Source organism: Platalea leucorodia (genome assembly GCF_965183815.1).
Source record: "Platalea leucorodia genome assembly, chromosome: 5".
Lineage (NCBI taxonomy): Eukaryota > Metazoa > Chordata > Aves > Pelecaniformes > Threskiornithidae > Platalea > Platalea leucorodia.
The window spans coordinates 43,041,789-43,062,667 of record NC_138827.1 but is presented as its reverse complement, the minus strand read 5'-3'; the positions used below and the strand labels follow the sequence as shown (position 1 = coordinate 43,062,667).

Here is a 20,879-nt window from a genome sequence, read left to right as displayed (position 1 = left end):
AATGAAGGAGCAGGTAGAAGCATCCTGCAGAGTATAGAAGCAATCCGTTCCAATATGTTTTTTTTTTTAAATTCATGCATGCCAAATCCCTTTCTCATGGTAACCTTCCCACTCAACAGGAGCATTCCTAGGAGTCTTTTCATTTAGGTATGTCACCATAGAGGCTAAAAACCTTTACTTCACCTATTGCCGTCAGGTATGTGATGAAAATAAAATTCTAGAAGAGAAGAAATACATACCTTGACGCTTCAAACTCCCTAGAAAATAAGATACTCTAAAATATACATAGAACCCAAAGAAAGAAATAGACTTCAAGATGTAAGTAGTCCCTTTTCATAATCTCCCTATAAAGGGCAGAATAATCTAATTTTAGCGCTAGCAAGGTCTTTAAATCCAGGCATTATTCTGCACTAAATTAGAATTCCCAGCCTAGAAACTGCAGACAATTTCTTTGTCATCTGAAATAGCAGACCAGAATTCAGACGTTGCCAGGTGTGAGGTTTTATGCTTTCTTAGCTTCACTCTTTATCAGTCTAATCTCTTTAGGTGGTGCAAAAAACAGATTCAACCTAGCACATAATTTTAACCCCATCATAAACTACTATCTTGCGTTCCCATACTCTCAGTGTTAGATATCTTCATTACATCACATCTGCATAACTGACTTCTAAATTATGCACAATATAACTTGGTTATTATTCTGTAAGGAGACTGAAAAAATTAAGAAGTTCCTCTCAGAGACATATTTTTTTGCCATGCTGTTGAAAAGAGACTTAATATCAAAGAGATGATTGTGACTCCCAGTGCTCAACAAGAACTTAGACATTTTCATGTCTCCTGGAGGTCAAAATAAGCTTTGTACTATTGCAAAAATAATTTGCAATTTCATAAAAACTAATCCAAATAATAAGCATTCCATTTAAAAATAGATTGTTAGATGATGCTTTAAAGGTTGACTTTTTCTGCACAAATCTCATTGAAAGGTCTAATATTTTTAATTGTGAAAAAATATTTTTCATTTTTATTCATGTTTATATATGGCAATCTATTTTAAATATTGTGAAACTTTAGAAATGAGCTTTCAATAAATGCCAGTATTAAGTCTGTTATAGATGTGCAAATCTGAGTCTTTGAGAGATAAACAAATAATGATTGTTTGTGCTGAATGGAAAAGACTCGTGAATAATGCTACATTCTCTATGGGGAAATGTAGAAATGCTTAATAGACCTTGATCTTGCAAAATAGGGTTGTCTCTATATTTGCTTTTAATCTCATTCCAGATGCCATAATCACTAACTTTTCCTGTTGGATGTTTGTTTGTTGCAGGGTCCTCCGGGTCCACCAGGTCTCCAGGGTCCCGTTGGTGCCCCTGGTATAGCTGTAAGTAGCTACCAGATTGAGAGCAAAACCTCAATCTTGCCATAACTCATCTGATACATAGAAGTTCTTTGAACTTCATGCTCTTTACTCAGAAATATATTTCAAATCACTATTAACAGTTCTATCATTGTCCTCTTACATGCAGTTGTTTATTGTAAACAAGCCTGCATAAGTGTTATTTTATTTCAGATTTACAGCAGGGCAACAATTTGAAGGAATCATTAAAAATGAAATAGTGTAAATAGTGAATGGGGCCCATCCTTTCAGTGAACTTGTTTGATGGTTTGTATGACAGTGGTAAAATCAGCTTGGTTCCAGATGCATTTAAGAGAGAGTATCTCTTTTTAAAATCCACCTGATACTAGGTGGATTGATTTTTGTTTTTATTTAGAAGGCTTTGAATTCTTCTACCATGAAGATTGGTAGTACTATATGCTACTCATATTTACTAATATGTAGGTATTCAACAGCTAGAATGTTTATGCATATGTGAAAGAGAACAGGTATTCAGGGAAAATTTTTGTGAGATATGCAGTATTATTTGACCTACATTAAACCAGAGCATATGTTGGCATATCATATACAAATCTATTCATATAACAGATTTCATTCAATCAAGGTGGTGTACATGCATTTGTAAAGACGTTAGGAGTGATTCTGAGCCCTCTTGTAGTTGTTTTCCAGTGATTTCAGTGGAGCTTTTTCTGTTGTTGTCAGACTTGTGATATTTTTGCTTTTTGCTGTTTCCAAATAGGGAGGTGATGGGGAACCAGGCCCAAGAGGTCAGCAAGGGATGTTTGGGCAAAAAGGTGATGAAGGTCCTCGAGGCTTCCCTGGCCCTCCAGGGCCCATTGGCTTACAGGTAAAGTCCTTTATTATTTTACCTTCCACCTGCAAGAACCCTGATTTCTGTGTCAGAAACTGAATGAGTATTGTCTTCTATTAAATAAATTATAGCATCAGTTAATAAGAACTGAAAGATCCCATATTCATAGAGTTCATGCATTAATAGCAGATTTAATGCTGAAGGAGATTAGTAAGATGCTCTGAAACTGAACTCCTGGCTACCATAGGCTTTAGAATTTCATTCAGTAACTTATTCTTTTATAGAGTCCAACAATTTCTGTTTTAACAAGAGCACTTCTTTTTACTGGAGATACACATTTTAAATAAAAGATTCAACCTGGAGGAGTATTTAACACGTCCTAGTCATTTACTGTATTTTCACAAAAGGTTTTGGCACCATAGTGTGTTTCTCAGTGACACCACCACAGGCACTACTTGTGTTCTGAAAGATCAGCAGAACTCCATGATGCTTATACACTACTGCCATCATTGGCAGGTTCCTATAGTTTCATGTTTCTTCCTCTTAAAATTGTTGTTTTATGAGTCAAAAAACACAAAGCTAGCATACAGTAAATAGTAGGCTTCTCACTGCTGCATCCAGAGAATTACAGTTGAAAAATCCTGCTTTTTCAAAAATCTAATTTGCTTAAATATAGCAAAACAAAGAACAAGACATTTAGGACCTTTGATTCATTTCCATGTAATTAACATTAGAGGACAGTGCACTTTGAAACTATTTCTAATCTATGCATTAAGCTGTAATGCGAATCATATATACTCTCTTTTAAAAAATGGAAAATTATAGCAATAGTGTTTGAATATATGTCTCCTTTCTATCCACCATGCGTGAACTGATTCAGCTCTTTCGCTAAGCCGAACCTTAACCTGTACCTATCATTTATCATCTGGTACATAATGCAGTTCACAAAACTTACAAGGAAGTTTATAAAATATTGCAAACCTCCATGGAAGATAAACTTCATTATTGCACCAACACACGTCTCGTGTAGATTCATATTGCCTTTGAAATTGAAAATTTCTTTATTTTCAGAAACAGTAACTCAGAAAAAAATTACTCCTAAATTTTATTATGAATTGTTAAATTTTTTACTATTTTAAAGAGAGTGAAATAAAATTATCCCTGTTATTTTTCTCAGATCTAGGGCACTCTTTCAATTTATGTTTTTCAATAAAGTCCACCTTCACATTTTAAAATTAATGAGCACTAAGCTACAGAAATATAAACATCAATTAGGTTGAGACTTATGCAAATGAAATATTTCAAATGAGGAGTTTTATTTCTCTGATTAAGATTTTAATTTGAATATGTTTGTCCATAGACCGAGATCCCATATATGCTAATGGTATTGAAGTACCATTGAGAAATGAGGAGTTTCTTTTATTCAGTAATGCAGTTCTCGCGGTAATTATAAACTGTTGGGGAGTAACAACTTTCTCTGTCTTATATTTAATATTCCATGGTAACTATATCACACTTACTCCAGTTAAGTTATACTGATATTACTTACATGGGACATGAATTTTTGTTCATAAAAGTGAACATTGGTAATTTTGAATATTTATTACCTTAATTGTGAATTTCCTTGCTATTTATTTTTGTTAGTATTTTTAAAAATCAGGAAGTTTCTAACAAAAGGAGTTGAAAGCAAAGAAAATCTGAAAAACTCTATGGGCCTAAATTATCTTATAGTCAATTTATGGCAATTTTACTTAAATTTTCAAATATTAAATGACAAACACCTCAATTACTTCTTGCCAAAAGGAACTGAAAGGACTCCCAAAATACCATGTCCAATAATGCATGAAATACTGATTCAGTGACATCAGTTGGAGTTTTTCAATGTTGAAATAGGAGTTTACCGAATGGCTTTGGAATGTCTTTTCAACGATAGAAAGATCAAGTAAATGTTTAATTGCCTTGAAGTTTCATAAATACCTCCTCTACAAGCAGCTGAATGAGCTGTTTAGGTTTATCACGACCATGAATCATAATGGATAAGGCATTCAACTTTTTAAGCTAAATGTCTTTTTATGTTCACTGGGTAGAACGTAATAGACTGTTGGGAACTGGAAGATCTAGTTTATTTGAGGTGGGATTCATCTCTCTAAAGACTAGTCACCTAGTCCAAGTCTAGGCTTCTGATCTAATCACTCTTTAGAACCATTAGCTACAAAATTGTTATTTAAAATGCCTCCCAGTGAAGGAAAAAGTTAAAATCAATTCAGATTTCATTTGTTGAACTATTATAAGGTTACAAAAAGTAAACATGAAGTTAGAAAGTAATAAAACTGCCTGTTATCATAACCCTGGCATCACTACTCAGCGTGTACTAATCAATACATATTACTGAAGATAGTATTATCAGCTATGGGCTTCCATTTCAATAGAATACAGTCTAGTATTTTTAAAATAAGCAAGGATTATATAGAAAAACCACTGTGTCACCACATAAACTAAAGCTGGCTTTTTTTCATGCTGATTATCTAATAGTTAACAGGCTTTCACAACCACCACAATGCACTGACAGATCAGCCAAGTTTTCACAGTAGTAGACAGGAAAGACATAATATCATTTTTAGAAAAGGTATAGCTCTGAATTTTGACGAGTCTTTCTACTGTTCAGATTGTGCCAAAGTAGGAGGGCAGCTGAGGGATGGATATAGTGTTGGCTACATTTATACTTCATACTTTTTTATACAGCTTTGTAGCAAAGATGGCAAACTGTGCTTTCCAATCTGGTTAGCTATAGTTTGATACATACTTTGAAAGTAGCAGAACCCAGGAAAGTGAGAACCAGATCTTAATGTAATGTAAATCAATATAATGCTATTGACTCCAGATCCAGGGGATCTGCTTTTTATAGAAGCCAAGCTTTGACCCTACATTTAGGAATGCCCAGCTTAGTAGTGATAGTGCTTCTAGCTGGGGTATCATTATATTACATATCAGTATTAGCATCAGCTACAGTTTCCTTCTCTTGGTGTTCGTTACTAGTCAAACTTGGACACTTTAATTCTAAGGATATGTTTGCATAACCCAATGCAATGCCTCTCAGCAGGATTTATTACCTCCACTGGACACCTTATTAAAGCAGTTATACAGCTTCCAGTACTCAGGTAGCTTAGACATCTTTGCATACCACTTCATTGTGCTGCACTGATCATGTTTTCTTCACATATATATGTATCATAGCATAAAGCAAATTATCCAAATGCTCATCGGGGTCTGGATAATGATGGCAGTATTTTCAAAGTCAGCCACCCTAGCATTTCTGTGTCCTTTTTTTTTTTTTTTTTTTCAAAAATTTTCTACCTCACCTGGTTTAAACATCCGAGGATTACCTATACATTTGCTGCAATACAAAAAACCCTCCTTTTTTTTTTTTTTTTTTGTTTCAATGCAAATAGGTTTTTTTTTTCTTGTTCCCCCCAAGTTTCCAAGTTTCACATGCAGATCTGATTTATGTTGTTTCATTTTGATTTATAACTCAGCATTCCAGGTACCCTACTAATAGTTTTCTTTACTCTTTCATGCGTTTTAGGGTCTGCCTGGCCCACCAGGTGAAAAGGGTGAAAATGGTGATGTGGGCCCAATGGTAAGACTTCTTCCCCATTGGTCACTCTGGGGGCCATAAATATCATCCATCTATTATTGTCTTTTATCTGTAGCTCACAATTTGATAAGCTACTCCTGAATTTGGTGCCTGATTATGAAACATTTTGTGTAATATAAACTCTCTCTGGGCTTTACTTTGCTTTCCCACGTCTATCTCCTCCTCTTTAATATCAAGATTTATGCAACTCAAGAAAATACTCTGAAGAGTAGGTAGCAAAGCAGATGCTGTGTGTGTCTGAGACAGGACAGTGGCAAGCAGGTTCAGGAAGGAAAAAGAAAAGAAAAATGAGACACCACTGCACCAGAGAGTCTGGAGCTGCTTTTCTGAAATTCAGGGCATTCTACCCTAGCTTCACATAATTGCAGGCCAGAAGATGGTAAACACTACTTGGCTAGGTTTACTCTATTTCTCCGGCTAATCTTGAGACTACATTTTCCAACTGTTTATACTGTTGACAGAATGCCTTCTGGGGTGGTCCTGACTGAAATGCAAGCTATCTACATGATACATTTGCCTCCAAGACCCTTTGCCAAGCCTGGGTGCTTTATTATTGCCCATCTGTAGGCACCATGGTGCAGTACTGTCACATGGCTCTTACCAGACAGAGAAACTACTCCAGGGTCTTTGCACAGTGGAAGGGGTATGCAGGTAACCTGCAGGGAAAACACAAGCAGGAAACCAATCCTCAGGAGTCCTAAGCATCAGATCATTTCCAGCTCAGGTACTGTATAACATAGCCTGGATCCCCTGTCACCTTGTGAACTCATGCAATGGGCAGCAATCTGGCCCTGCTGTTTCTGTAGCACTGTGAAGATTAAAAGTCCTCTACAGATTGAATATATTATTTTTCATTGCCCAAAAAAGCCCCACTGGACTTATTCTTTATGACTGTAACTATATCAAATTGTCTCTTTGATACAGGGTCCACCTGGCCCTCCAGGTCCAAGAGGTCCCCAGGGTCCTAATGGAGCTGATGTAAGAATTAACCTATTTTTTTTCTCTCAGTAATTCAGTAATAAGCACTATATTTGGGATAACTATATTTGGGCTAACTAACATCTTTTATCATTGTAGGGTCCTCAAGGTCCCCCAGGCTCAATCGGCTCTGTTGGAGGTGTTGGTGAAAAGGTGAGTATTGATAATATCCTCCTAGAAAGAGAAAACATTGGAATAGGAATATGAATATACATTTAGAGTCTTCTTGGGAGCTATATAGATATATTACATTTTCCAAATGTCCTTCATTGACCTAGTGATTGTTAAGAGTGATCTAGCTATACTCCTAATGGCTGAGTTACCATGGTTGGTCTTTTTATTTTACATTTTACATTACAAAAATATTTAACAATCAGAGGAAAGACCTTTGGAGCAGAAGAGGTAGTTTTCAGGTGAAGGATTAAAGTAAGGTTGTGGTGATTTCCTTAACTACATAGCTTGATGCCTACAGTAACATTATTGGCTTCAAGTGTTTTTCATTTTATACTGCTCTAGCTTAGAATATCATATAGCCCTCTATCTGGAACGTTAAGAATATAAGCTATTATCTAATGTATCAGTGGTAAACATATCTGTGAGGTGAAGCAGACTGGAAGCATCAATATGTATCTGTCCCTCATACAGACAGATACAGTTCCAATAAACTCAAAAGAGTGAGGATGATTTGTGCTAGTTGAAAACCTGACTTAAGACTGATGCTGTATGACATTCATTCATTAAAATTATTTTCATTGCTATTTTCAGTTCTCTATTCAGAAAATTTCCTATCAGTATATGGGGTGGGTTTTTTTTTAAATTTCATGTCTTACCCAAAGAACGTGTCAGATAATATCTTCCTTTTTTCTTAAAGGAAAAATATTGTATGCAATAGACGTAATGGCTTTTTTTGTGTGATTTATTTGAATCACCAGTATAAGCTATTATAAAATGCTGAGCAAACACAAAATTCAAGAGAGTCTCTTGAAATTCCTATTTATGTTTATTTTAACAAGTTAGATGACCTCAGCCATATCATGCATGTAAGCCTAAAAGCATTTTGGTGTAACGGTACAGATTTAATATGAATTTTTTCTTTAACTTTGGATTTGGACAGAAGATTTTGAAAGGAGTATAAGGTGAAGGAAAAAGAATAGAAATATATTCCAGGCCACTGTATAAATAACTTATTGAGAAACTATGATGTTGATTGCTCTTGAGTATTTAAATATTTGCCAAAGAATATCATATATATTCAATGAAACACTGATGTCAATGAATCCTAGAAAAGACATCCCTAGGAATGTCAATACTGGTAGTTTTTCAGAAAGCTCACAGTATTGATAACTTTTCAGAATGTGAAGCAAGTTTTCCCTTTTTCTTCCTGTTCCATCAGATAATTACATGCACAGGTACCTTCTCCCTCATTTTCCTCATACACCATTACTGAAGTTCAGCACTTCAGAAGTCTTTAACTTCTACTCCCTTTCGTTTATCCATATATTCTCTTTGACACGGTGTACCAGTATTGTACCTTTAGGTACAAACCCATCAGATCTATGAATTTACAAATAATGACTCAAGTACCAGGTCAATCAAAATCACTTATATTTGTCATGATCCTTTTCTTGATCACTGTCCAAAAGCACGTCACTCTGCTTCACAGAGCTTTTAGGTATTCTTTCTTTTCACAAGATGAGGAAGTTGCCATTGTTTTCCCAGGATCATTTCTTTGAACAATAATAAAAAAAAAAAAAAAAAATCTGCAGTTCATCCTACAGTATCTCACAAGCTTCTTGTTCCTCTGTGGTAACAAAAGATTTTATGATGCTCTTTGATATTGTTGACATCTACCATAAAATTTTGGTTATGTGTCCGTTTTTTTTCGCTAAAATGTCTTTTCTTTAAATAACCCTTCACTTATATTAGGGCCTCGTCAAAAGGAATCACCAACTTCTTATTAGTATGACCAAACTATTCTTTTAATAGAATCTTCAGATGTTTCATGATTTTTTTCTACATGCCCATCAAATAAAACACACAGCAGTGCTCTGGGATGTCGTGAAGAGAGTACTAGAATAATGTAATATAATATATGGCTTGAAGGAAAAATATTCTACTTTGTCTCCCTTCTTTGTCTTTTGAGATCAAAGGGTACTGAGCCTAAGCAGATGAAAATATTAACTTTATACTGTGTTTTTTTCATGGTAGCACTGTCATGTCTTAAGCTGACAGTGCTTCATTGCATTCCTTGTTTCTTAGGATGTGGCTCTGAGCATCAACACACCTCTTGGTAGTAGTGGCATTCCTGTATCTTCAATCTTTTTTACCCATAATTGTGTAAGACATACAAAACATGATGCCCTCCTGCGTGACTGCATTATTAACAAGGATATTCCCTCTAATCTCCCAATTTTGTGACACTATTCCTCCAGCCTATCTTAAAAGAGAGCTTGGCCTCATGGATTTGTTTTTTTCTCTCTGGGAAGAGTACCAAAAACATGTCTGAATGTAAGAGCTGGTAGAGATGGCAAAAAAGTTATTGGAAAAAACAAAGTCTGTATGTCAGCGGAATACAGAAAAAAAATGGGCACCGTGGGAAGGAAAATTCTTCCTGTGACCACTAGGGTACTGAGAAAAATGTTTATTATGAGAACACTACATCGAGGGTAGCACCCATTATACTCACTGCTTTAAAAAAAAACCACAACACCTTGTATAATATTGTAGCCCATTGAAGTCAATAGGAATTTTACCATTGGTTTCAATCACCTCTTTAATTTTTACTGTTTCATGATCAAATTATATTCCACTCATTTTGTAAAAACATTGACTTATATTGAACTCCTTACTCTTTTGTCTGTCCCTGTGACTCTTCTATGTGATTTAGACTCCCTATTTGTGATAATCAGCCCACCAAATTTAATTCAAGAACATGAAATTCAGACTGTTTATCACTGGTTGTCATTTTTATTTCCTCTTGCTTATTTCCCATATTCTCTGCGTTCACACAGAGAAGCTTCCAAGTAAATTATTTTAGAAGTTTTTATTTCTTCTAATTACTTTCCTCCTCCTTCTCAAGTTTCAGTACATGCCAGTTTTTCTCCTACATAGGACACCTTCCTTCTTCATTTCAGTTCCATTTAATGAGTTCTGCAAGCTTAGAAATCACAAAGAGTTGTTTTGTCAGGAGGAGTTCCCGCCATGGGAGGACAGTTCATGCTTTTTAAACAAAACATGCATTTTCTCTTTTCCTTTTCTTCCCACATTTTTTTCCCCCAGTGTTGTTCTTATTACGTCAGCATGCGTTGGCCTCTGCATCCCTTTCAGGAAAGACATACCATACTACAGATAATGCAATGCAGTGCTGATTGTAGAGTGTGGAAAAACATTTTGGCGTCCTCCCTGTCACTGTTGGGGAGTGAAATAGATTTGTTCACTTTCATATTTGAATGGTTAGACTAGGGGATATTTTGTCATTAATACTGGGGTTTTACAGCCCCCTTATCTTCTGGCAAATTATAAACAATTTTTGTCACAGTGCCATGTATTTTTAACTAGCTCATTGTTTCCTCTGCTGTACCCACAAAGGCCTAAATGTTCAAAGACATCTGCAATGCAAATGTGCATGTAACCTTGCGTTATTAATACCTGTAGCCTCCATGGAGCGGTCTAGAAGTCTTGAGACTTACACTCAGCCAGAAGCACTTAAATCTAGCTTCCACGCAGAGATTGTTCTCTTTGTTATGCTTATAATTAAGAAAAAGTGGAAAAACAAAATGTACCAACACATGCTTATCTCTAATTTGATATCAAAGGCCTAACATGCAGATATTCTAAGTACCCAGTAAGTTGCTCATGACTTCTCAAAATTGGGCCTTAGATGTTTTACAACATCTAAGAATTTACAGCACAGAGAGGAAACAGACCAAGTAACATTAACCTCACGCTTCCACAAAGCCTAATAAAATAAATTTGCCTTTCTAATTTAGGCTTATCTGTGATAACTGCACTGAGTACTGTGGCATTCTTCCACGCTTTCTCCCTTCCACAGCGTGTGTTAAACTGGCAGCGTCAAAGAGTAATGCAAAATGAACGTCTGCAGAATCTAAGCATTCTTTCTGTAGCCTCTCAGAATTTAAATCTGTTTTACTACATGAAAAAGTCTGATGTTAGAAAACCACTACACTCATCTGGGTTTATACTCCTTCCTATTATATCACTTTAAAATAATTTTAAAAATAGTACACTAATAAGGAGTCCAACACAGTAAACAAGTGAAACCAATAGTTTACATGCTTAATCAGTGATTGATTTATACTGCAGATGGAAGTGAGAGGACAAAATCAATTGAGTATTTTGGCCTTAAGTTTTAAAACATGTCTGATAAGTTTGCACAGACATGTTTATGTGTGCATATCATTTTTCCACACACCTGTGGGCAGATAGTTGCTAAGGTACTTAATGAAGATGTGTCTATGACAGTACACTACCTGAACATCTGTCCTAACAAATTACTTTTAATAACTTTACAGGACTCACTGACTGTGATCTCTGCTTATCCTTCTCCGTCTCTCCAACATGCTTGTAAACATAAGCCCTCCCAGAAAATATAGAACAGCTTTAGAATTTCTCTCTTGATTAAGTTTATCTCTCCACAGAGCCATAATACATATAACACAGTGACGTATGCATACCTATGTGAAAAGGGCTTGTCTTCTCGAGTCACAATTTTTCTCTTTTTTTCTATTTTGTGAGGATGGCAAAAAGGAGCAAAAGTGTAACTGAACCCTTTTCACAACCCAGTCAGTTGCAAAGCTGCCTCTCATTCTTACAAAATAAATCACCACGTCCCAGAATTTAACCAAAAGGTGGCAGCCTTCCATCCACCAGCTCTCTGTCTCCATGCTTTGTATGGACAGTTCTCTAGAACTGATCATAATAAGGAAAACAAAGGACTTTTAAACTACTGTCCTTAGCCCGATATAAATCATTCTGCTTGCTTAATCCAAGGAGGTTTTCAGAATTAAACATATCCGTGAAATGACGTGACTCCGTAGTTTAGAATTTCTGTCTTTTCTTGTTGAAATTCTGTCAGAGGAAGGCTTTGCCTAAGAAAAACCACACTAACTTTTAAAAGATCTGACCTGATAACAAAAGACGAAAAGAATCCCAGAGGTGGAATAAATCTATTATTAGATCATAACATCTATTTCCCAAAAGAGCATGAGATATTTCCCATGGAGAAGGTGGATTGGATTCTGAATTAATACCATCCTTACCAAAAATGCAGAGAAAGACAAGGGCAAACAATAGCCTACAGATTGCATAGTTTTTAGTAGCTATAAATATGCACACTCTAAATATGTATCAGCTACTATCTTCTCTATGAAAATATTTTTTAACTCTCTTAACAGCCGTCTAACACAAGTACAACCCTCCATAGCACCTAATATTTGGAATATAAAAATCAGTGTCAGAAAAAAGCAAGGACTGCATAGAGGGAAGAGTCACATTTTTTAATAGAGCAATGATTTAGAAGTATTACTGTGTGATGAAACTTTAACCGGTCTCGTCTTTCAGAGATGCCCTTTAAAGGGAACATCTTGACATTTTATAGCCCTTCCAATTTTGCTGTCTTCCACACTGCTGCTTACTGGGGAGTTACTATGCACAGAGCTCATGTAGGCTGCCTGCATCTGCCAATTTCAACATGCGTGCTGTAGCAGGGACCCCGAGATCCCAGGAGCACGGTGTTCCCCTGTTGTCCCCAAGTATAGCTCAATACGTCAGAGACAGCCCATCTTTTCTCTTGTTGCATGGTATCATAAAATGAAGATATGTTTGTCCACGGGAAGGGTAAAGGGTGGATTACAAATGAAATGTGAATCGTCATAAATTACAGTATCACTTGGCAGAAAGGCAGACAAAGAACTTACTCTCTGAGAAGCTTAGAAGGGGATTACACTGGCACAGGTACTTGTCAGGCAAGACTTGGCACAAGCAGTGTTCTTATGTCACTCGGTTAGTTAGTCCTGCAATGGGGACACCTGTTGAAAGGGTCTATATTGTGGACTCTGTTAGATATAATATATCTACTAACTTGAATAACATCAATTTGTTTGCTAATTCCAGACCTCATTCTCTGTTGCTGCATAAATCTAATTTGATTGATAGTAGGCATGGACAAAAAACCAATATTAATGATGCTGCAGATTCAGTAAACCCTGTGTAGAGGATAGGGAAATGAAGATTATGAATTTTCCTACAAAACATACTTAATGCTTACTGACCTGAAGTATCCACTAGACTTCTTTGTAAAAATAATGAATGCTGTATCACAGAAGGAAATTAATATTAAGTACTGAGGGATCACTAATTTTTAAGATTGCTGCAAATTTAAGTATGTCTAATAAAACATACCACAGTTTCTAAAGGCAAATTCAACCTTTAGAAGTGCCCTTTCTAAAGGACATTTTAGTATTGCTCCTAGAATTGTGGTAATCTGTTAATTACCCTATTCTGGAATTCAGTTGGGTATGCGGATCTTCTTCCATTCATTTAATGTAAGATTTACATTGGGCCCAGTTCTGGACCCAGTGAGGTCATCGTGCTGCCATTAGCTTCTATAAAAAAAATTCAGTATCTACACCATAAGATATGTTTAAAATTCATTTTTTATGATTTATACTTTTATACTGTCCATGTGGAAATGACAGACATGCATGTTGTATTAATTGAATTGTCATAGACTGAAGAGGGTTGTGTGGGTCATACAGGATATGAAGGATACACAAATTTATTCCCAATCTGTGTTTGAGTTCAGTAGAGGAGATGGGGTAAAATGCCTTTTCAGCACTGAAGTACTCTTGTTTATAGGCATAATTATTGGCAAGGTTAATTTGGTTTGGAAAAAGAATATATAGGGGGGAAAAAAAATCCCCCCATTAGCAGTTACATTGAAAAATCCTTTGGAGTAAAAATACATAGTTCTTAGCACTCCATGACAATCACAAAGCAGCTTCTGTTATCCTTTCACAGATTTGTGTGTCTGTGATGCTAATAGCTAAATATTCTACTAACAGAGTAGTTTTCTAAAAAGGTTTATTTATCAGACCACTGAGCTAGAAAATAATCAGTCATAATAAACTTTGAAAGGAACAGTTGCAAAGACAGTCTTTGAGCCAATATTATCTCTTAGCTGAAAAAGAGACTGAAATAACTTAAACATTCACTTAATGGTGTATAATCTTTGACTTGCACACATTTTCTTCATATGGCGTCGTCCTCAAAGCCATCTGCTTTACTAAACAATTTCCATCACCAGCAAATACATAGCATACACCTTTGTGGCCCGTGGTGAAACTTTTACTAACTGTTATGCTATTATTTTATCCTTATGTTTTTCTTTATGTAATTTTTTTATTCTAACAGTAAGTATAGCAATAGAATCTTCACTCCGTTGACATTCATTTCCAATTAGTGTTCTCTTATTTGTAGAAACTTGCTTCCAGGCAAAATGTATCTTCTAGAGAAAAAAAAATCATACACAGTCAATATACTTCTTTGGTTTTTCTGTGACTAGAAAGAAAGATGACAAACAGGAAATTTGCAATATATGGGATAATAAAGGGGAAGATCTTCCAAAGCCCAAAGGGAAGGTTAGTCTCCCTGGCTCACTAAAAGCTTAGTTTGATATAGTCTCTCTAAAATTTCAGAGTCCAGTTCTGCAAAACCATATGTAACTCAACCCCCTTTAGGTAGACCAAATAAAATATAGTTTCTGTAAGCTGTTCACATGTATAAGCATGAGAAGAATATGTAATAACAGAAGTAAATTCATAGAAATATTCTCCCTAATAACTCATCAATTTATCATCACACATTTACAGGGTGAACCTGGAGAAGCTGGTAACCCTGGGCCTCCTGGAGAATCTGGAACATCTGTGAGTATTTTGGTTTTGTCTTCTTACTAACATTTATTATGGTCAGCTAAGGTATCTGGTAGTGCTTACTTTAGAAAGCATTTAATGAGATTACTTGAGTACTTGTGTACATTTTCTTTACATTTTCAGTGAAGAACTTCTACCTCTAAAATGCAATTTATTTCCTTATAATTACAGCCACATCTTGTACTAACAGCTAGAGGACAAAGCTGAAGACTTCCTAAGAGAGCACCTATTTTTTCTTCCAAAAGTATTAACTTTGATATGCATGTTTTTCTCTCTGAAGACAGTTCATTGATGCAAACTGGGTGCAGATCTTGGCACTCAACCCGAGATTCACAGTGTTTCCAATCTGAGGCTGAGGTCCAAATTTCCCATTCACACGCCAGCATTTATTGATGAGTAACCTTGCCTAGGTCTGAAAAACAGATTTGCCATTGTAATCTTTTTTTAGCCATTCAATTTCCAGATGACATTTTTGTGTTGTATGTTTTCTACAGGGTCCAAAAGGTGAAAGGGGAGAAAAAGGTGAAGCTGGTCCACCTGGAGCAGCTGGACCACCAGGTGCTAAAGGACCTCCAGGTGATGATGGGCCTAAGGGTAACCCAGTAAGTGAGCTTAATAATTTTAATACAAAGCACTGTGAAGCACTGCTGAAGTTGTGCTACATATAGAACTGTATATAATTTTCTACATTTTAACTAAATTCATTATATGCTTCATAAAATATTTGTGATGATTGCTACCTGCTTGTCAACGGATGACACATTCCTTGTTTTTTTTCCTGATTTATCTAGGGCCCAGTTGGTTTTCCTGGAGATCCTGGTCCCCCTGGGGAGCCTGGTCCAGCTGTAAGTATACTTAAAAAACAGTTTTAGGTCCTAGTTTCAGTTTGCACTAAATTCTAGTTAACCCTGCCTCTTCCTTTTCTGGGGATGAGGTCTTGCCTGCAAGATCTGTTGCTTTTCTGTTCATATATTTCTTAAGGCTTAAAAAAGGTTTAGAAATCTTTAAAAAGTTTTGAAAACTAGTGTCCTTAGGAAAACGCTCTGTAGAAAAATACTGCTCTTATAATTGTATATAAAACTAAGTTACTTAATTTAGCTGAGTTTTGTATTTTGTTTATTTTCCCATGACTTCTGTAGGGTCAAGATGGTGTTGGTGGAGAGAAGGGTGAAGATGGTGATCCTGGTCAACCTGTGAGTTGTTTCTGTCATTTTATTTCAGTTGCATGTTCTCTCCTATGCTAAGAAAGTATCTTTTGCTGAATCAATTGTTTCTGTACATTCATTGTCTTAAAAATATTTTCTAAATGGATGCTTTTTCTACTTTACTGAAAAATACTTATTTATTTCCTTGTAGAGATAGAACTTCCGATATTATAGTCAAAATCAGAAGCAAGAGCTCAATTTCTTTTAGAAGTAGAAACAAATCATGTGTTAAGCATTTGTGCTGGAGCTGCTGAGGAGCACTAAAACCAGACCAACTCTGAGCACAGGAAAGGAATGCTGCAGCCAAATAATCTTCATTAGCTGGCCTGATCAAATGAAGCAAATCGTTGATGTTTCTGCTTTAAGAAAGTTAAGAAGTATCTGAGCAATACCCATGTTAAGCATCAAAGTTCTTATATTTCTGTAATTCCCATATTAAAACATCATTAATTTGATTTTTTTATTGCAAAAAGATAGTGTTTCCATTTTGGAAAGTCTCTTTCTAGCTCTGGAAGCTCTGATTATCAGGGAATTAACCTATACAGTACAGTTTGAAAATGCTAGTACATTGAACATATGGTTGGAACTAAGTTATAAACTGAAGTTTACCTGCAAACTTCAGGAAATTAGTATCTGTATGTTGTTCTTACTTAACAGTAAGTACTTTTAGAGTGTTGTGTTCCTGAAGAAAAGCTTATCAAACTGTTCAGCAACCCTGAAATATTTAAGAGTATCACAGCTTACCAAGATGGAGTAGCCAAATGGCTACCAGTGCACAAAAGATTTTTCAAGAGAAAGCCACCCATGGGGCAGCTAACTCACAGATCTAAGTGAAAAAATTTAGCAAAAGTAACAATGTCAGCACCTGAGAAAGCAAGAAACTTCTTAATGGAGTTAGGCAGTAGGCTAAGACTGTACGTTAGTTCTGTGCAGCCACTTTCTGGTCTGAAATGTTTTGTTGCAAACAGGGAGAGGAAAAAAGAGTGATTGAATTTTGTACAGTAACAGAAGCTGTGAAAAAGTTCCAAAAGACCACCCTAAGAAGGGATTTGTTGAATAAGCAGGTGTACTTCTCTGTGTGTATTTATGGTACTTACTTTCTGTCCATTAAAAGGGGCCAACATATTGCAGACATTTGTTGCATTTAATAAAGATAATAACATTATCCTTTGTTACCACTAAGCTTATCATTTTCCATTGCAGGGCCCACCAGGTCCTTCAGGTGAAGCTGGCCCACCTGGTCCACCTGGAAAAAGAGTAAGTAATTTCTTGTTTTCTCTTGTACGTTTCTCTTTCTGAGACACTATGTTCTGAAGTATTTCAGCTACTTGTTTTCCATATTGTGACACTCCATATATGATGTTTGAAGTTTCTTTTAAGTAATGTAATGGGAGAAATGAAAAAATAGAAACAGCAGAAAAAAACCTTTAACATGGGTTACATGGAACATGGGAAGAAAAATAGGTAGGGAAGAATGTATTTCTTATCTATAAATGCGCTTTTTCTTTTCACCCAAGTGAATTCAATGTCTTCTAGGGTAAGAATTCAGTGTCTGCTGAATTAGTCTGCTAATAGGAGTGAGTGATTATGAGAGTAATACAAGACATCAACCTTAGGCACATGACTGCTGGCAGGGAGCAGGAAGAATGTGTCTGCTTTAGTGTCTTTAGCCTCTGAAATAAAATAGTCTCAATGTAACTTTTGTGCAAACCTATGTCATCCCCTCAGCATACAAAATGAACAAGCAGACATTTCTGTAACTTATGAAGCCATTCCATTATTTCTAAAGTCTTTGAAGCTTCATGGGCTTTACAAATATAGCTAATCAAAACCAGTAATGTTACACTTACAGAACTGTAGTAGATGCATTGGCCTTTAGGTCTGCTTCAGAGAGCAATTAGATGCAGTTTTTACACTTTAAAAAACAAGGGAGGGGGCATCATTAGATGTAAACTGAGAGCTATTTAACAAAATGTATTAAATTGCTCTATTTAATAGGCTTGAGTGAACTGACATGCCTAATTAGTTTTATCTATTTTACACAATAATCTATTTGCTCCACCAACTTGCAAAACATTTATAATACTGTAAATGATTATGGTAGCATTAGCAACCTTATCACTAGAACTGAAATACGGCTCAATTGACTATTAGCAATTAGTATGTTTGTTCGACATCAAATTAGAACTTCCTACTTTATCATACAGAAAGGCAGTAGCTTGTTCCTAACAGATCGGATATATTGCATCTGATTGTACCTAGACAAAAACCACTTTAGAAACACAAATATCACATCACCTGTAGTTTTACACATTTCCACTTTAGGGAAAATGTATGGATAAATATTGCCAAGCAATCCTATTCCTGAATTCTGAAGAAAACATTTTGTAGAATCAGATTCAAGATTGTAGAGAGTCTGTATTGTATTGATACCATACCAGAGAGAAACAGTGAAGGATTGAAAGCGTTGTTTGAGTTTTACTGGCAGAATGAATATGCAACTGATGAAAACTAATGAAGAGCATTTTTTATGGTGGAATCAATTTCAACAAAAAGCCCCAACAAGTGTCCCTTCATCTGGATTAAGAAGGACATACCATTTCAGTAGTACTACTACTGTCTGTGGAGGTGCAGCTCTGGCTATATACTAGAAAGCAACATTCCACTCCATTTTTTTGTTTTTCTGTCTCTGAAACAACAAGCTGGCAGAGCTCAGGATTCATACTTTTAGATCTAGTCCCTTGAACTCCTCAACAGTACAGTCTCCTCATTTATTGTTATTCATTTTCATTCCCCTCTTCCCCTGTATTTTGGAACTGACCTGAACTCAGTTTCACTGCCCAGTTTTACGAAATTATGTTTATTACCAGGTTTCAGAGTTTTGAGCAATCTGTGTCTAGTATTGCTGGTTACAAAGAGGTCCCCCCAAGTTTTCCCTGGGAAGCAAATTCTAGCGAAGGACATGGACATAAATAGTTTTCCCACTGTAGCTAAGAGACTTCAGCTACAGATGCATACTTACAGTGACATTCAACTATCAAGTGAAGGCCAAAAATAAACTATTTTTCCTAGTTATTGATGGGTAACAGTAATAGGATTAGTATTAGTTGGTGAGATAAGCAAATACCAAAACTTTTTTACTGTGGTGCTCTAAAGGCTTTGACAATAAGTACCAGAGCCTTGCAGACCGAGCAAGTGTCTCATGGACAAGCAGTATGGTGAATTTCTCTTAAGAAATACCACTTAGGAAGTACATGTCAGAACAATAAGCCTGTTCCAGACTCTGACTCTGAAAAGGTAAAATTGATTAGCATGCTAATGATAGCTTAGCTCAAGTCTAAATCAAAATAAAAGGTTAAATCTATGGATGAAAGAAAAATGGATCATTAGAGCATCCACAAAATGTGTACCCTAATATATTACTTTTCAGACCTAAAAATTGCTCTTCCAAAAGCTATTTCCACCACTGCCTTTCAGAAAGCACTAATACCACAGATATACTGGTCTCTCCCTTACAAAACTGAAAGTATCTTCAGAACGAAGTCCTATATTCAGATGAATGACTAGATTTAATATATATAGTTATAGGACAAAAACATAATCTACAAAGGGCAAACCTTGTGACATAGTCATTGATAAAGTCTCTCAAAGTGATTACATATATTCTTTTTTTTCTAATTTTCATTAAATCATAATTAATATTTTATAGATCCTGACTTCTGAAATGATCTGTGCATGTACCAGATCAGATAAATACATGCTCAGGCGGCTTTATAAATCTATGTGTTTATGGTGCAAGTAACATATAGCTGAACATATAGCTGAAGTGATTTTTATTATTAACAAATGGAAGGCCAGATTCTCTAGTTCAATGCAAGAGAGGATCAATGCCCAAAACACCAACTGATTTAAAAATACATACTCATTGGATTAGACTTTCAGGGACTAGTTTAGTATTGACTAAACTCTATTTTTAATTCAATGATAAAATGCCCTGTAATGAATTCAAAAAATAGTAATTCTTTTAAAGTGTATCTTGTCAATGAAGTAAAAGACTATGCTCAATATTTCCTATATACAAGAATATATATGTATATTATTATTATATATATATATCCTTGCTTTACTTGGATATTCAAGACAGGTTTTTATTCTTTATAACCTCTGTCTTGGTTTATAACTTTTAATAACAGAAGATACTAACAAGAAAAATAGAGCAGTAAATGTTGGAAGTATTTGGGGAAAAATATTTCCCTTGGTTTAAAAAAGTTTTCTTATACTTGATAACCCTCAAAAAAGATATAGTTCTAAAATAAAAGGAATGTATTCAGAAGCACTTGCTGCTCTTTCTTAGGTAGAAGTAGTTAGCTAATGGAATACTGATTGCAGAACATGAATGAGAATAGTGTAGAAGTAAAAGCATGTCATAATTGTTATTGAAGTCAGAAAACAAAGTTATCAGTTGCATAATATATATTTTATATATATATATATGTTCTTTCATAACTATAGATGGGAAAACTTAAGCAATTAAACTACAATATTCTAGTGCTAAACTTAGCATTGTAGCTGGCCAATGCTAACAGGTTTTTATCATCTTTCTGAAGAGTACTCAGCAGCAGTTAAACATAGTGTTTCCAAAAATTGTATTTTTATGTTAAGCCATCAAAGCCTTATGATGCAAATGAAAGAACTTTTAAAGGAAACTTATACTATTTAAAGAAATCTCTTATAGCTACTTGAAAAACTGATCAACTTTCCTAGTATTCCTGATTGACATAGCATACAAGCTTGTTACGAAACATGCATTTGTTTCAGTTTGCAGATTTCAGTGCCCATTTAAGCATCTTGCCAAATCAAGACTTCAGAGGCTAGATGCAATGGC

At 35.5% G+C, this 20,879-nt stretch overlaps 1 protein-coding gene across 3 annotated transcripts in view; it reads left to right on the top strand.

Moving 5' to 3' along the window:
• Positions 1-20,879, top strand: part of COL11A1 (collagen type XI alpha 1 chain) — a gene marked incomplete at both ends in the record, with an annotated part of 161,159 nt that overhangs the window by 121,696 nt on the left and 18,584 nt on the right. For all 3 annotated transcript variants that reach the window (XM_082312409.1, XM_082312410.1, XM_082312408.1), the window contains 10 exons: positions 1,328-1,381; positions 2,136-2,243; positions 5,791-5,844; positions 6,787-6,840; positions 6,940-6,993; positions 14,730-14,783; positions 15,284-15,391; positions 15,581-15,634; positions 15,929-15,982; positions 17,198-17,251. In XM_082312409.1, coding sequence (XP_082168535.1) covers positions 1,328-1,381; positions 2,136-2,243; positions 5,791-5,844; positions 6,787-6,840; positions 6,940-6,993; positions 14,730-14,783; positions 15,284-15,391; positions 15,581-15,634; positions 15,929-15,982; positions 17,198-17,251 — 648 coding nt within the window. The remainder of the gene's footprint in view (positions 1-1,327; positions 1,382-2,135; positions 2,244-5,790; positions 5,845-6,786; positions 6,841-6,939; positions 6,994-14,729; positions 14,784-15,283; positions 15,392-15,580; positions 15,635-15,928; positions 15,983-17,197; positions 17,252-20,879) is intronic.